The 17,581-nt window shown below is 46.8% G+C and overlaps 1 protein-coding gene and 1 pseudogene across 1 annotated transcript; both read left to right on the plus strand.

Annotated features, from left to right (window-relative positions):
• Nucleotides 1-10,828: 10,828 nt before the first annotated feature.
• Nucleotides 10,829-11,886, plus strand: LOC129523601 (uncharacterized; annotated as a pseudogene).
• A 3,870-nt stretch (nucleotides 11,887-15,756) lies between these two features.
• On the plus strand, nucleotides 15,757-17,373 carry ERVW-1 (endogenous retrovirus group W member 1, envelope). Its single transcript, NM_001304541.1, has one exon. It carries the CDS (start codon nucleotides 15,757-15,759, stop codon nucleotides 17,371-17,373), a length of 1,617 nt encoding a protein of 538 aa, NP_001291470.1.
• The last annotated feature ends 208 nt before the right edge of the window (nucleotides 17,374-17,581 follow it).

Here is a 17,581-nt window from a genome sequence, read left to right on the forward strand (position 1 = left end):
GGTTGTCATGTCAGCTGTGGTGAGGGGGAAGTCCACATTGTGGAGGCCACATCCCTGCACTCTTGGCCAATTTGACCATGAATCTTAAGCACTGGGGTGGCTGGAAAAGACGGCCGATTGACATCCATACAGAGGTCATCTTGACCACTTGATTAGTATAAGCACTGAAGGCTTTTAACTGAGCATTCACACAGGACATAAATATTCTGATTCTTTGGGCCCATTCCAAGAACTCTGGACATACTTTCCCTCCAGACCTCATACCCAGTTGTGTTCTTTCCAAATTTCTGGTCATCTGCTTATGTTATTAGCCACTATCTGTGAATCAGCATAGATTTTTATATCAGACATCTCTACCTCCTGACAGAATGGAGGAGATATGTTACTTAACAATTCTGTTCCCTTGGAAGATTTCCTGTCTCCACTGTTTGTAAGGGCTACTCCCTCAATGTAGCAGTAATGCTTTCACTCTGATGGGAAGTCACAGTGGAATTTTGGGTCTCCAAGAATTAGTGTTAGTGCATACACAGTGTCTGATAATCCCCAGAGTGTCTGGTGCCCTTGGATCCTGTGAAGAAGGCTTGGAGAAAAGAAGATTCATGGCAAGAACTTGTGATGTGATGACAGGGCCTTTTCTCTGGCTCTTCATTCTTAGTCTGACCTAGGTGTGAGAATTAGGTCAGGGGCCATGACTATATTGTGGTGACTCAAACCAGGCCTTTGTTTACTAACTGGGAGATTTTTAAATTTTAAGAATCAAGTAGGATCTTTGCCCATGTATTTTGGTCTTAAGAACACAAATGATATGGCTCCAATGACTGGAGGAACACCAGGGTCCTTGGTCTCGCGCTGATTTAGATAAAACAACTGTCAGGCCTCTGAGCCCAAGCTAAGCCATCCTCCCGTGACCTGCACGTATACATCCAGATGGCCTGAAGTAACCAAAGAATCACAAAAGCAGTGAAAATGGCCTGTTCCCGCCTTAACTGATGACATTCCACCATTGTGATTTGTTCCTGCCCCATCTTAACTGAGTGATTAACCTTGTGAAATTCCTTCTCCTGGCTCAAAACCTCCCCCACTGAGCACCTTGTGACCCCCGCCCCTACCCCTAAGAGAAAACCCCCTTTGATTATAATTTTCCACTACCCACCCAAATCCTATAAAATGGCCCCACCCCTATCTCCCTTCACTGACTCCTTTTTCGGACTCAGCCCGCCTGCACCCAGGTGAAATAAACAGCCTTGTTGCTCACACAAAGCCTGTTTAGTGGACTCTCTTCACGTGGACGCTCATGACATTTGGTGCCGAAACCTGGGATAGGAGGACTCCTTCAGGAGACCAGTCCCCTGTCCTTGCCCTCACTCTGTGAGGACATCCACCTACGACCTTGGGTCCTCAGACCAACCAGCCCAAGGAACAGCTCACCAATTTCAAATCAGGTAAGCAGTCTTTTCACTCTCTTCTCCAGCCTCTCTTGCTACCCTTCAGACTCCCTCTCTCACTACCCTTCAATCTCCCTGTCCTTCCAATTCCAGTTCTTTTTCATCTCTAGTAGAGACAAAGGAGACACATTTTATCCATGGACCCAAAACTCCAGCACCAGTCACGGACTTGGGAAGACAGTCTTCCCTTGGTGTTTAATCACTGCAGGGACGCCTGCCTGATTATTCACCCACACTCCATTGGTGTCTGATCACGGCGGGGACGCCTGCCTTGGTCACTCACCCACATTTCCTTGGTGGTAAGTCAACTGCAAAAGCAGGGGACACCTGCTTTGGCTGCTCACCCACCCCCTTCTCTGTGTCTCTACCTTTCTCTTTAAACTTACCTCCTTCACTATGGGCAAACTTCTGCCCTCCATTCCCCCTTCTCCCTTAGCCTGTGTTCTTAAAAACCTAAAACCTCTTCAACTCACACCTGACCTAAAACCTAAATGCCTTATTTTCTTCTGCAACACCGTGTGGCCTCAGTACAAACTTGATAATAGCTTTAAATGGCCAGAATATGGCACTTTCAATTTCTCCATCCTACTAGATAATTTTTGTGGAAAAATGGTCTGAGATGCCTAACGTCCAGGCATTCTTTTACACATTGGTCCCTCCCTAGTCTCTGCTCCCAATGCGACTCATCCCAAATCTTTCTTCTTTCTCTCCTGTCTGTTCCTTCAGTCTCCACCCCAAGCTCTGAGTCATTTGAATCCTCCTTTGCTACAGACCCATCTGACCTCTCCCCTCCTCCCCAGGCTGCTCCTCACCAGGCCGAGCCAGGTCCCAATTCTTCCTCAGCCTCTGCTCCCCCACCCTATAATCCTTTTATCACCTCCTCTCCTCACACTCAGTCCGGCTTACAGTTTCGTTCTGTGACTAGCCCTCCCCCACCTGCCCAACAATTTCCTCTTAAAGAGGTGGCTGGAGCTAAAGGCATAGTCAAGGTTAATGCTCCTTTTTCTTTATCTGACCTCTCCCAAATCAGTTAGCATTTAGGCTCTTTTTCATCAAATATAAAAACCCAGCCAGTTCATGGCCCATCTGGCAACAACCCTTACAGGCTTTACAGCCCTAGACCCTGAAGGGTCAGAAGGCCGTCTTATTCTCAATATGCATTTTATTACCCAATCCACTCCCAACATTAAATAAAGCTCCAAAAATTAAATTCTGGCCCTCAAACCCCACAACAGGACTTAATTAACCTCACTTCAAGGTGTACAATAATAGAGTAGAGGCAGCCAAGTAGCAACGTATTTGAGTTGCAATTCCTTGCCTCAACTCTTGAGTGAAACCCCAGCCACATCTCCAGCAAACAAGAACTTCAAAACACCTGAACTGCAGCAGCCAGGCCTTCCTCCAGGACGACCTCCCCCAGGATCTTGCTTCAAGTGCCGGAAATCTGGCCATTGGGCCAAGGAATGCCTGCAGCCCAGGATTCCTCCTAAGCCATGTCCCATTTGTGCAGGACCCCACTGGAAATCGGACTGTCCAACTCACCCGGCAGCCAATCCCAGAGCCCCTGGAACTCTGGCCCAAGGCACTCTGACTCCTTCCCAGATCTTCTCGGCTTAGCGGCTGAAGACTGACACTGCCCGATCACCTCAGAAGTCCCCTGGACCATCACAGATGCTGAGCTTCGGGTAACTCTCACAGTGGAGGCTAAGTCCATCCCCTGTTTAATCGATACAGGGGCTACCCACTCCACATCACCTTCTTTTCAAGGGCCTATTTCCCTTTCCCCCATAACTGTTGTGGGTATTGACGGCCAAGCTTCAAAACCCCTTAAAACTCCCCCACTCTGGTGCCAACTTGGACAACATTCTTTTATGCACTCTTTTTTAGTTATCCTCACCTGCCCAGTTCCCTTATTAGGCCGAGACATTTTAACCAAATTATCTGCTTCCCCGACTATTCCTGGGCTACAGCCACATCTCATTGCCGCCCTTCTTCCCAACCCAAAGCCTCCTTCGTATCTTCCTCTCGTATCCCCCGACCTTAACCCACAAGTATGGGACACCTCTACTCCCTCCCTGGCAACCGATCACATGCCCATTACTATCCCATTAAAACCTAATCACCCTTACCCAGCTTAACGCCAGTATCCCATCCCACAAGAGGCTTTAAGGGGATTGAAGCCTGTTATCACTCACCTGCTACAGCATGGGCTTCTAAAGCCTACAAACTGTCCTTATAATTCCCCCATCTTACCTGTCTAAAAACCAGACAAGTCTTACAGGTTTGTTCAGGATCTGCGCCTTATCAACCAAATTGTTTTCCTATCCACCCTGTGGTGCCCAACCCGTACACTCTTTTGTTCTCAATATCTCCCTCCACAACTCACTATTCCATTCTTGATCTTAAAGATGCTTTTTTCACTATTCCCCTGCACCCCACATCCCAGCCTCTCTTTGCTTTTACCTAAACTGACCCTGACACCCATCAGTCCCAGCAGCTTACCTGGGCTGTACTGCCGCAAGGCTTCTGGGACAGCCCTCATTACTTCAGCCAAGCTCTTTCTCATGATTTACTTCCTTTCCACCTCTCTGCTTCTCACCTTCTTCAATATATTGATGACCTTCTACTTTGTAGCCCCTCCTTTAAATCTTCTCAACAAGACACACTCCTGCTCCTTCAACATTTGTTCTCCAAAGGATATCGGGTATCCCCCTCCAAAGCTCAAATTTCTTCTCCATCCGTTACATACCTCAGCATAATTCTTCATGAAAACACATGTGCTCTCCCTGCCGATTGCGTCTCCGACTGATCTCTCAAATCCCAACCCCTTCTACAAAACAACAACTCCTTTCCCTCCTAGGCATGGTTGGATACTTTTGCCTTTGGATACCTGGTTTTGCCATCCTAACAAAACCATTATATAAACTCACAAAAGGAAACCTAGCTGACCCCATAGATTCTAAATCCTTTCCCCACTCCTCTTTCCATTCCTTGAAGACAGCTTTAGAGACTGCTCCCACACTAGCTCTCCCTGACTCATCCCAACCCTTTTCATTACACACAGCCAAAGTGCAGGGCTGTGCAGTCGGAATTCTTACACAAGGACCAGGACCATGCCCTGTAGCCTTTTTGTCCAAACAACTTGACCTTACTGTTTTAGGCTGGCCATCATGTCTCCATGCGGTAGCTTCCGCTGCCCTAATACTTTTAGAGGCCCTCAAAATCACAAACTATGCTCAACTCACTCTTTACAGCTCTCATAACTTCCAAAATCTATTTTCTTCCTCACACCTGACGCATATACTTTCTGCTCCCCGGCTCCTTCAGCTGTACTCACTCTTCGTTGAGTCTCCCACAATTACCATTCTTCCTGGCCCAGACTTCAATCCGGCCTCCCACATTATTCCGGATACCACACCTGACCCCAATGATTGTATCTCTCTGATCTACCTGACATTCACCCCATTTCCCCATATTTCCTTCTTTTCTGTTCCTCATGTTGATCACATTTGGTTTATTGATGGCAGTTCCACCAGGCCTGATCGCCACTCACCAGCAAAGGCAGGCTATGCTATAGAATCTTCCACATCCATCATTGAGGCTACTGCTCTGCCCCCTTCCACTACCTCTCAGCAAGCCGAACTGATTGCCTTAACTCGGGCCTTCACTCTTGCAAAGGGACTACACGTCAATATTTATACTGACTCTAAATATGCCTTCCATATCTTGCACCACCATGCTGTTATATGGGCTGAAAGAGGTTTCCTCACTACACAAGGGTCCTCCATCATTAATGCCTCTTTAATAAAAACTCTTCTCAAGGCCGCTTTACTTCCAAAGGAAGCTGGAGTCACACACTGCAAGGGCCACCAAAAGGTGTCAGATCCCATTGCTCTAGGAAATGCTTATGCTGATAAGGTAGCTAAAGAAGCAGCTAGTGTTCCAACTTCTGTCCCTCATGGCCAGTTTTTCTCCTTCCCATCAGTCATTCCCACCTACTCCCCCACTGAAACTTCTGCCTATCAATCTCTTCTCACACAAGGCAAATGGTTCTTAGACCAAGGAAAATATCTCCTTCCAGCCTCACAGGCCCATTCTATTCTGTCATCATTTCATAACCTCTTCCATGTAGGTTACAAGCCACTAGTCCACCTCTTAGAACCTCTCATTTCCTTCCATCGTGGAAACATATCCTCAAGGAAATCACTTCTCAGTGTTCCATCTGCTATTCTACTACCCCTCAGGGATTGTTCAGGCCCCCTCCCTTCCCTACACATCAAGCTCAGGGATTTGCCCCTGCCCAGGACTGGCAAATTGACTTTACTCACATGCCCGGAGTCAGGAAACTAAAATACCTCTTGGTCTAGGTAGACACTTTCACTGGATGGGTAGAGGCCTTTCCCACAGGGTCTGAGAAGGCCACCGCGGTCATTTCTTCCCTTCTGTCAGACATAATTCCTTTGGTTGGCCTTCCCACCTCTATACAGTCTGATAACAGACCAGCCTTTATTAGTCAAATCACCCGAGCAGTTTTTCAGGCTCTTGGTATTCAGTGGAACCTTCGTACCCCTTTCTGTCCTCATCTTCAGGACAGGTAGAATGGACTAATGGTCTTTTAAAAACACACCCCACCAAACTCAGCCTCCAACTTAAAAAGGAGGATAGAGCCCAAAAACTCGCCAACCAAGCAAGTAATTATGCTGCACCCCCTTGGGAACTCTCTAATTGGATGTCCTAGGTCCTCCCAAATCTTAGTCCTTTAATATCTGTTTTTCTCCTTCTCTTATTCAGACCTTGTGTCTTCCGTTTAGTTTTTCAATTCATACAAAACCACATCCAGGCCATCACCAATCATTCTATACAACAAATACTCCTTCTAACAACCCCACAATATCACCCCTTACCACAAAATCTTCCTTCAGCTTAATCTCTCCCACTCTAGGTTCTCATGCCGCCCACAATCCCTCTCGAATTCGCCCTGAGAAACATAGCCCATTATCTCTCCATACCACCCCCAAAATTTTTGCTGCCCCAACACTTCAACACTATTTTACATTATTTTTCTTATTAATATAAGAAGACAGCAATGTCAGGCCTCTGAGCCCAAGCTAAGCCATCATATCCCCTGTGACCTGCACATATACATCCAGATGGCCTGAAGTAACTGAAGAATCACAAAGGAAGTGAAAATGGTCTGTTCCTGCCTTAACCGATGACATTCCACCACTGTGATTTGTTCCTGCCCCACCTTAACTGAGCAATTAACCTTATGAAATTCCTTCTCCTGGCTCAAAACCTCCCCCACTGAGCACCTTGTGACCCCTGCCCCTCCACTACCCACCCAAATCCTATAAAACGGCCCCACCCCATCTCCCTTCGCTGACTCCTTTTTCGGACTCAGCCCGCCTGCAACCAGGTGAAATAAACAGCCTTGTTGCTCACACAAAGCCTGTTTGGTGGACTCTCTTCACAGGGACACGGATGACAACAACACGGACACACATGGAGTGGTTTTAAGGACCAGAGAGTTTAATATGCAAAAAAGAAGGAAGAGGCTCCCCTGTACAGACACAGAGGGAGGGGGCTCCAAGCCGAGAGAAGGAAACTCCACGTGCAGTGGAAAAGTGGTTGATTATACTTGGAGGCTGGAGGAGGCGGTGTCTAATTTGCATAGGGCCCAGGGGATTGGGTTGACCAGGTGTATCATTCATGTACCCCGCAAAAAACCTGGCCCTCCCACCTCAGTCCTTTAATATGCAAATGTGGGTTGCCATGATGTTCTGAAAACACATGAATTATCTGGAGGGGGCCATGACACTTGGTACATGTGCTGACAAGGAGAAGAGGGTGGGAATCGCCATGGTGGCCATGTTGGGTGGACCTAGTTTTTAATGGCCTGCATTTGCATATCAAAGTTTGCTGGCCTGGCTCTTTAAGCTGCCTTTTCTGTTAGAAAAGAAATGGTTTGGAATGGGTGAGGGTTGCTTCTTATTACAAGAAAATTTCCAAAAACTTTTACCCTTTCTAGCTGCCAAAAAACTATTTCTTAATAACTTATGTATTACCATAATTAGGCAGCACCAAAGATCCCTGCAGGTCAGACCACTGCAATTAACATGCTGGCTTTATTGCTGATTATGGTAGCTGCATCCACCTAGCCTCTCATATTGCAACTGCCTGACCTCTGCCACCCCACGAGCCACTTATCCCCACTTATAACCAGCCCATTTCGATTGTAACATCTCCCACTTATTCCCGACGTTGTGGTATATCCTATAGATGAATTCATTCAACATCCATTCCAACACCACCTCTCTTGCCTTCCTATACTCTCTGGAGAGTGAATTACTGAGTCACATGATCTTCACTGCAGTCATTTGTGGCTATGTGACATAGTTCTGGACAGTGAACATAGACAGAAGTCCCTGGGGCGGGCTTCCTTTCTGGGATGAGGGCAAAACGCCTGGAGATACAGCAATTATCTTGCAACTGAGAGACAGGACTAGCTGGATTTCCTAGGCCGACTAAGAATCCCTAAGCCTAGCTGGGAAGGTGACCACATCCACCTTTAAACACGGGGCTTGCAACTTAGCTCACACCCGACCAATCAGAGCGCTCACTAAAATGCTAATTAGGCAAAGACAGGAGGTAAAGAAATAGCCAATCATCTATTGCCTGCGAGCACAGCAGGAGGGACAACAATCGGGATATAAACCCAGGCATTCGAGCTGGCAACAGCAGCCCCCATTGGGTCCCTTCCCTTTGTATGGGAGCTCTTTTCATGCTATTTCACTCTATTAAATCTTGCAACTGCACTCTTCTGGTCCATGTTTGTTACGGCTCGAGCTGAGCTTTTGCTCACCATCCACCACTGCTGTTTGCCACCACCACTGTTTGCCACCACCGCAGACCTGCCGCTGACTCCCATCCCTCTGGATCCTGCAGGGTGTCCACTGTGCTCCTGATCCAGCGAGGCGCCCACTGCCGCTCCCAATTGGGCTAAAGGCTTGCCATTGTTCCTGCACGGCTAAGTGCCCGGGTTCGTCCTAATTGAGCTGAACACTAGTCACTGGGTTCCATGGTTCTCTTCCGTGACCCACGGCTTCTAATAGAGCTATAACACTCACCACATGGCCCAAGGTTCCATTCCTTGGAATCCATGAGGCCAAGAACTCCAGGTCAGAGAACACGAGGCTTGCCACCATCTTGGAAGCGGCCTGCTACCATCTTGGAAGTGGTTCACCACCATCTTGGGAGCTCTGCGAGCAAGGACCCCCCGGTAACATTTTGGCAACCACGAACGGACATCCAAAGTGGTGAGTAATATTGGACCACTTTCGCTTGCTATTCTGTCTTATCCTTCCTTAGAATTAGAGGAAAATACCGGGTACTTGTCGGCGAGTTAAAAACGATTAGTGTGGCCACCGGACTTAAGACTCAGGTGTGAGGCTATCTGGGGAAGGGCTTTCTAACAACGCCCAACCCTTCTGGGTTGGGGACTTGGTTTGCCTCGAGCCAGCTTCCACTTTCAGTTTTCTTGGGGAAGCCGAGGGCCGACTAGAGGCAGAAAGCTGTCGTCCTGAACTCCCGGCAGTAGCCAGTTGAGATCATGGTGTAGCCAGAAGTCTCTACTCAACAGTCGCCCATGCATGCACCCCTATCTTTCCTTCTGACCCATACCTCCTGGGTCCCAACCACAACTTTCTTCAAAGTGTAGCCCCAAAATTCTCCTTACCTCTGAATATACTTCCTCCGATCCCTGCCTCCTAGGTACTAATGGTTCAGACTTTCATTTCCTCTAGCAAGTTGTATCTCCAAAGGGATCTAAGGAAGCTCTGCGCTGCGTCCTTAGGCACCTAGGCTATAACCCAGGGAGTCTTATCCCTGGTGTCCCAGGGATATGTAGGACCCATTCCCCACCACCCTTGCCAGGGCCCCAAGTTTGTAAATGGCTAAGGGAAAAGAGAGACAGAGGAGAGAGAGAGAAATAGAGGAGAAAGACAGAGAGACAGAGACGAGAGAGAGACAGTGAGAGAGACAGAAGAGACACAGAGACAAAGAGGAGAGAGAGAGACAGAGGAGAGAGAGAGTCAAAGAGAGAAAGAAAGAGAAAGAAATAGTAAAAAACAGTGTGCTCTATTCCTTTAAAAGCCAGGGTAAATTTAAAACCTGTACTTGATAATTGAAGGTCTTTTCTGTGACCCTATAGCACTCCAATCCACTTTGTGGTCAGTGTAAATAAGAGCATATGCCGAAAGCACTGAGGCCATTGACAACCTGTAGTTTCCCTAATCAAAAATCCTTAACCCAGTAACCCGCAGATGGACCAAATGCATTCAGTCGGTAGCGCAACTGCTTTGCTAAAAGTAGAAAAGTAACTTTTAGAGGAAACCTCATTGTGAGCACACCTCACCAGTTCAGAATTATTCTAATAAAAAAAGCAAAAAGGTAGCTTACTAACTCAAAAATCTTAAAGTATGGGGCTATTCTGTTAGAAAAAGGTAATGTAACTCCAACCACTGATAATTCCCTTAACCCAGTAGATTTCCTAAGAGGGGATTTAAATCTTAATTACCATACAAAGGTCCGACCAGACCTAGGAGGAACTCCCTTCAGGACAGGACGATAGATGGTTCCTCCCAGGTGATTGAGGAAAAAAACCACAATGGGTATTCAGTAATTGATACGGGGACTCCTGTGGAAGCAGAGTTAGAAAAATTGCCTAATAACTGGTCTCCTCAAACGTGTGAGCTGTTTGCACTCAGCCAAGCCTTAAAGTACTTACAGAATCAAAAGACTATCTCAATCCTGATTCAAAAGGTTAGCTACACCCTCTCTGTAATGCATTTGCATAAGAACTTGTTTATGGGAATGCATCTTGATGGGGCAGCTGGGTTGTTATAAAATAGGAACCCAGCCCAGCTCTAGGACTCACTCCTGAGTGCAAAGGCAATGTTGGGCATGCTGGTAAAGGACCACTAGAATCCAGCAGCCCAGACCCCTTTCTTTGTGGTCAAGAAATGCGGGAAAAGGGGTGCAGGACTGCTACATCGGTAAGCATAACTAATCCGATAAACTGAGGTCCATGGGTGGTTACGCACCCTGGAAAGGAACTCACCCCTGAGCGCAAAGGCAATGTTGGGCACGCTGGTAAAGGACCACTAGAATCCAGCAACCTGGACCCCTTTCTTTGTGGTCAAGAGAGGCGGGAAAACAGATGCAGGACTGCAACATCGGTGAGCGTAACTAATCCGATAAGCAGAGGTCCATGGGTGGTGACGCACCCTGGAAAGAATAAGCATTAGGACCATAGAGGACACTCTAGGACTAAAGCTCATCGGAAAATGACTAGGGTTGCTGGCATCCCTATGTTCTTTTTTCAGATGGGAAACGTTCCCCGCAAGACAAAAACGCCCCTAAGACGTATTCTGGAGAATTGGGACCAATTTGACCCTCAGACACTAAGAAAGAAACGACTTATATTCTTCTGCAGTGCCGCCTGGCACTCCTGAGGGAAGTATAAATTATAACACCATCTTACAGCTAGACCTCTTTTGTAGAAAAGGCAAATGGAGTGAAGTGCCATAAGTACAAACTTTCTTTTCATTAAGAGACAACTCGCAATTATGTAAAAAGTGTGATTTATGCCCTACAGGAAGTCTTCAGAGTGTACCTCCCTATCCCAGCATCCCCCTGACTCCTTCCCCAACTAATAAGGACCCCCCTTCAACACAAATGGTCCAAAAGGAGATAGACAAAAGGGTAAACAGTGAACCAAAGAGTGCCAATATTCCCCAATTATGACCCCTCCAAGCAGTGGGAGGAAGAGAATTCGGCCCAGCCAGAGTGCATGTGCCTTTTTCTCTCTCAGACTTAAAGCAAATAAAAACAGACCTAGGTAAATTCTCAGATAACCCTGATGGCTATATTGATGTTTTACAAGGGTTAGGACAATTCTTTGATCTGACATGGAGAGATATAATGTCACTGCTAAATACGACACTAACCCCAAATGAGAGAAGTGCCACCATAACTGCAGCCCGAGAGTTTGGCGATCTCTGGTATCTCAGTCATGTCAATGATAGGACGACAACAGAGGAAAGAGAATGATTCCCCACAGGCCAGCAGGCAGTTCCCAGTCTAGACCCTCACTGGGACACAGAATCAGAACATGGAGATTGGTGCTGCAGACATTTGCTAACTTGTGCGCTAGAAGGACTAAGGAAAACTAGGAAGAAGCCTATGAATTACTCAGTGATGTCCACTATAACACAGGGAAGGGAAGAAAATCCTACTGCCTTTCTGGAGAGACTAAGGGAGGCATTGAGGAAGCATGCCTCTCTGTCACCTGACTCTACTGAAGGCCAATTAATCTTAAAGCATAAGTTTATCACTCAGTCAGCTGCAGACATTAGAAAAAAACTTCAAAAGTCTGCCGTAGGCCCAGAGCAAAACTTAGAAACCCTATTGAACTTGGCAACCTCGGTTTTTTATAATAGAGATCAGGAGGAGCAGGCGGAACAGGACAAACAGGATTAAAAAAAGGCCACCGCTTTAGTCATGACCCTCAGGCAAGTGGACTTTGGAGGCTCTGGAAAAGGGAAAAGCTGGGCAAATTGAATGCCTAATAGGGCTTGCTTCCAGTGCAGTCTACAAGGACACTTTAAAAAAGATTGTCCAAGTAGAAGTAAGCCACCCCCTCGTCCATGCCCCTTATGTCAAGGGAATCACTGGAAGGCCCACTGCCCCAGGGGACAAAGGTCCTCTGAGTCAGAAGCCACTAACCAGATGATCCAGCAGCAGGACTGAGGGTGCCTGGGGCAAGCGCCATCCCATGCCATCACCCTCACAGAGCCCTGGGTATGCTTGACCATTGAGGGCCAGGAGGTTGTCTCCTGGACACTGGTGCGGTCTTCTTAGTCTTACTCTTCTGTCCCGGACAACTGTCTTCCAGATCTGTCACTATCTGAGGGGGTCCTAAGACGGGCAGTCACTAGATACTTCTCCCAGGCACTAAGTTATGACTGGGGAGCTTTATTCTTTTCACATGCTTTTCTAATTATGCCTGAAAGCCCCACTACCTTGTTAGGGAGAGACATTCTAGCAAAAGCAGGGGCCATTATACACCTGAACATAGGAGAAGGAACACCCGTTTGTTGTCCCCTGCTTGAGGAAGGAATTAATCCTGAAGTCTGGGCAACAGAAGGACTATATGGATGAGCAAAGAATGCCCGTCCTGTTCAAGTTAAACTAAAGGATTCCGCCTCCTTTCCCTACCAAAGGCAGTACCCCCTCAGACGCAAGGCTCAACAAGGACTCCAAAAGATTGTTAAGGACCTAAAAGCCCAAGGCCTAGTAAAACCATGCAGTAACCCCTGCAGTACTCCAATTTTAGGAGTACAGAAACCCAACAGACAGTGGAGGTTAGTGCAAGATCTCAGGATTATCAATGAGGCTGTTGTTCCTCTATAGCCAGCTGTACCTAGCCCTTATACTCTGCTTTCCCAAATACCAGAGGAAGCAGAGTGGTTTATAGTCCTGGACCTTCAGGATGCCTTTTTCTGCATCCCTGTACATCCTGACTCTCAATTCTTGTTTGCCTTTGAAGATCCTTCAAACCCAACATCTCAACTCACCTGGACTATTTTACCCCAAAGGTTCAGGGATAGTCCCCATCTATTTGGCCAGGCATTAGCCCAAGACTTGAGCCAATCCTCATACCTGGACACTCTTGTCCTTCGGTAGGCGGATGATTTACTTTTGGCTGCCCATTCAGAAACCTTGTGCCATCAAGCCACCCAAGCGCTCTTCAATTTCCTCACTACCTGTGGCTACAAGGTTTCCAAACTAAAGGCTCAACTCTGCTCACAGCAGGTTACTTAGGGCTAAAATTATCCAAAGGCACCAGGGCCCTCAGTGAGGAACACATCCAGCCTATACTGGCTTATCCTCATCCCAAAACCCTAAAGCAACTAAGAGGATTCCTTGGCATAATAGGTTTCTGCCGAATATGGATTCCCAGGTATGGCGAAATAGCCAGATCGTTAAATACACTAATTAAGGAAACTCAGAAAGCCAATACCCATTAAGTAAGATGGACAACTGAAGTAGAAGTGGCTTTCCAGGCCCTAACCCAAGCCCCAGTGTTAAGTTTGCCAACGGGGCAAGACTTTTCTTCATATGTCACAGAAAAAAACAGGAATAGCTCTAGGAGTCCTTACACAGATCCGAGGGACGAGCTTGCAACCTGTGGCATACCTGACTAAGGAAATTGATGTAGTGGCAAAGGGTTGACCTCATTGTTTACGGGTAGTGGTGGCAGTAGCAGGCTTAGTATCTGAAGCAGTTAAAATAATACAGGGAAGAGATCTTACTGTGTGGACATCTCATGATGTGAATGGCACACTCACTGCTAAAGGAGACTTGTGGCTGTCAGACAACTGTTTACTTAAATGTCAGGCTCTATTACTTGAAGGGCCAGTGCTGCGACTGTGCACTTGTGCAACTCTTAACCCAGCCACATTTCTTCCAGACAATGAAGAAAAGATAGAACATAACTGTCAACAAGTAATTTCTCAAACCTATGCCGCTCAAGGGGACCTTTTAGAGGTTCCCTTGACTGATCCCGACCTCAACTTGTATACTGATGGAAGTTCCTTTGTAGAAAAAGGACTTCGAAAAGTGGGGTATGCAGTGGTCAGTGATAATGGAATACTTGAAAGTAATCCCCTCACTCCAGGAACTAGTGCTCAGCTAGCAGAACTAATAGCCCTCACTCGGGCACTAGAATTAGGAGAAGGAAAAAGGGCAAATATATATACAGACTCTAAATATGCTTACCTAGTCCTCCATGCCCATGCAGCAATATGGAAAGAAAGGGAATTCCTAACTTCTGAGGGAACACCTATCAAACATCAGGAAGCCATTAGGAAATTATTATTGGCTGTACAGAAACCTAAAGAGGTGGCAGTCTTACACTGCCGGGGTCATCAGAAAGGAAAGGAAAGGGAAATAGAAGAGAACTGCCAAGCAGATATTGAAGCCAAAAAAGCTGCAAGGCAGGACCCTCCATTAGAAATGCTTATAAAACAACCCCTAGTATAGGGTAATCCCCTCTGGGAAACCAAGCCCCAGTACTCAGCAGGAGAAACAGAATGGGGAACCTCACGAGGACAGTTTTCTCCCCTCGGGATGGCTAGCCACTGAAGAAGGGAAAATACTTTTGCCTGCAACTAACCAATGGAAATTACTTAAAACCCTTCATCAAACCTTTCACTTAGGCATCGATAGCACCCATCAGATGGCCAAATCATTATTTACTGGACCAGGCCTTTTCAAAACTATCAAGCAGATAGTCAGGGCCTGTGAAGTGTGCCAGAGAAATAATCCCCTGCCTTATCACCAAGCTCCTTCAGGAGAACAAAGAACAGGCCATTACCCTGGAGAAGACTGGCAACTGATTTTACCCACATGCCCAAATCTCAGGGATTTCAGTATCTACTAGTCTGGGTAGATACTTTAACTGGTTGGGCAGAGGCCTTCCCCTGTAGTACAGAAAAGGCCCAAGAGGTAATAAAGGCACTAGTTCATGAAATAATTCCCAGATTCGGACTTCCCCGAGGCTTACAGAGTGACAATAGCCCTGCTTTCAAGGCCACAGTAACCCAGGGAGTATCCCAGGCCTTAGGTATACAATATCACTTACACTGCGCCTGAAGGCCACAGTCCTCAGGGAAGGTCGAGAAAATGAATGAAACACTCAAAGGACATCTAAAAAAGCAAACCCAGGAAACCCACCTCACATGGCCTGCTCTGTTGCCTATAGCCTTAAAAAGAATCTGCAACTTTCCCCAAAAAGCAGGACTTAGCCCATACGAAATGCTGTATGGAAGGCCCTTCATAACCAATGACCTTGTGTTTGACCAAGACAGCCAACTTAGTTGCAGACATCACCTCCTTAGCCAAATATCAACAAGTTCTTAAAACATTACAAGGAGCCTATCCCTGAGAAGAGGGAAAAGAACTATTCCACCCTTGTGACATGGTATTAGTCAAGTCCCTTCCCTCTAATTCCCCATCCCTAGATACATCCTGGGAAGGACCCTACCCAGTCATTTTATCTACCCCAACCGTGGTTAAAGTGGCTGGAGTGGAGTCTTGGATACATCACACTCGAGTCAAACCCTGGATACTGCCAAAGGAACCTGAAAATCCAGCAGACAACGCTAGCTATTCCTGTGAACCTCTAGAGGATTTGCGCCTGCTCTTCAAACAACAACCAGGAGGAAAGTAACTAAAATCATAAATCCCCATGGCCCTCCCTTATCATATTCTTCTCTTTACTGTTCTTTTACCCTCTTTCACTCTCACTGCACCCCCTCCATGCCGCTGTATGACCAGTAGCTCCCCTTACCAAGAGTTTCTATGGAGAATGCGGCGTCCTGGAAATATTGATGCCCCATCGCATAGGAGTTTTTCTAAGGGAACCCCCACCTTCACTGCCCACACCCATATGCCCCGCAACTGCTATAACTCTGCCACTCTTTGCATGCATGCAAATACTCATTATTGGACAGGAAAAATGATTAATCCTAGTTGTCCTGGAGGACTTGGAGTCACTGTCTGTTGGACTTACTTCACCCATACTGGTATGTCTGATGGGGGTGGAGTTCAAGATCAGGCAAGAGAAAAACATGTAAAAGAAGTAATCTCCCAACTGACCCGGGTACATAGCACCTCTAGCCCCTACAAAGGACTAGATCTCTCAAAACTACATGAAACCCTCCGTACCCATACTCGCCTGGTAAGCCTATTTAATACCACCCTCACTGGGCTCCATGAGGTCTCGGCCCAAAACCCTACTAACTGTTGGATATGCCTCCCCCTGGACTTCAGGCCATATGTTTCAATCCCTGTACCTGAAGAATGGAACAACTTCAGCACAGAAATAAACACCACTTCCGTTTTAGTAGGACCTCTTGTTTCCAATCTGGAAATAACCCATACCTCAAACCTCACCTGTGTAAAATTTAGCAATACTATAGACACAACCAACTCCCAATGCATCAGGTGGGTAACTCCTCCCACACAAATAGTCTGCCTACCCTCAGGAATATTTTTCGTCTGTGGTACCTCAGCCTATCGTTGTTTGAATGGCTCTTCAGAATCTATGTGCTTCCTCTCATTCTTAGTGCCTCCTATGACCATCTACACTGAACAAGATTTATACAATTATGTCGTATCTAAGCCCCGCAACAAAAGAGTACCCATTCTTCCTTTTGTTATAGGAGCAGGAGTGCTAGGTGCACTAGGTACTGGCATTGGCGGTATCACAACCTCTACTCAGTTCTACTACAAACTATCTCAAGAACTAAATGGGGACATGGAACGGGTCGCCGACTCCCTGGTCACCTTGCAAGATCAACTTAACTCCCTAGCAGCAGTAGTCCTTCAAAATCGAAGAGCTTTAGACTTGCTAACCGCTGAAAGAGGGGGAACCTGTTTATTTTTAGGGGAAGAATGCTGTTATTATGTTAATCAATCCGGAATCGTCACTGAGAAAGTTAAAGAAATTCGAGATCGAATACAACGTAGAGCAGAGGAGCTTCGAAACACTGGACCCTGGGGCCTCCTCAGCCAATGGATGCCCTGGATTCTCCCCTTCTTAGGACCTCTTGCAGCTATAATATTGCTACTCCTCTTTGGACCCTGTATCTTTAACCTCCTTGTTAACTTTGTCTCTTCCAGAATCGAAGCTGTAAAACTACAAATGGAGCCCAAGATGCAGTCCAAGACTAAGATCTACCGCAGACCCCTGGACCGGCCTGCTAGCCCACGATCTGATGTTAATGACATCAAATGCACCCCTCCCGAGGAAATCTCAACTGCACAACCACTACTACGCCCCAATTCAGCAGGAAGCAGTTAGAGCGGTCGTCGGCCAACCTCCCCAACAGCACTTAGGTTTTCCTGTTGAGATGGGGGACTGAGAGACAGGACTAGCTGGATTTCCTAGGCTGACTAAGAATCCCTAAGCCTAGCTGGGAAGGTGACCACATCCATCTTTAAACACAGGGCTTGCAACTTAGCTCACACCTGACCAATCAGAGAGCTCACTAAAATGCTAATTAGGCAAA

The sequence above is a fragment of the Gorilla gorilla genome, chromosome 6 (assembly GCF_029281585.2).
Source record: "Gorilla gorilla gorilla isolate KB3781 chromosome 6, NHGRI_mGorGor1-v2.1_pri, whole genome shotgun sequence".
NCBI lineage: Eukaryota > Metazoa > Chordata > Mammalia > Primates > Hominidae > Gorilla > Gorilla gorilla.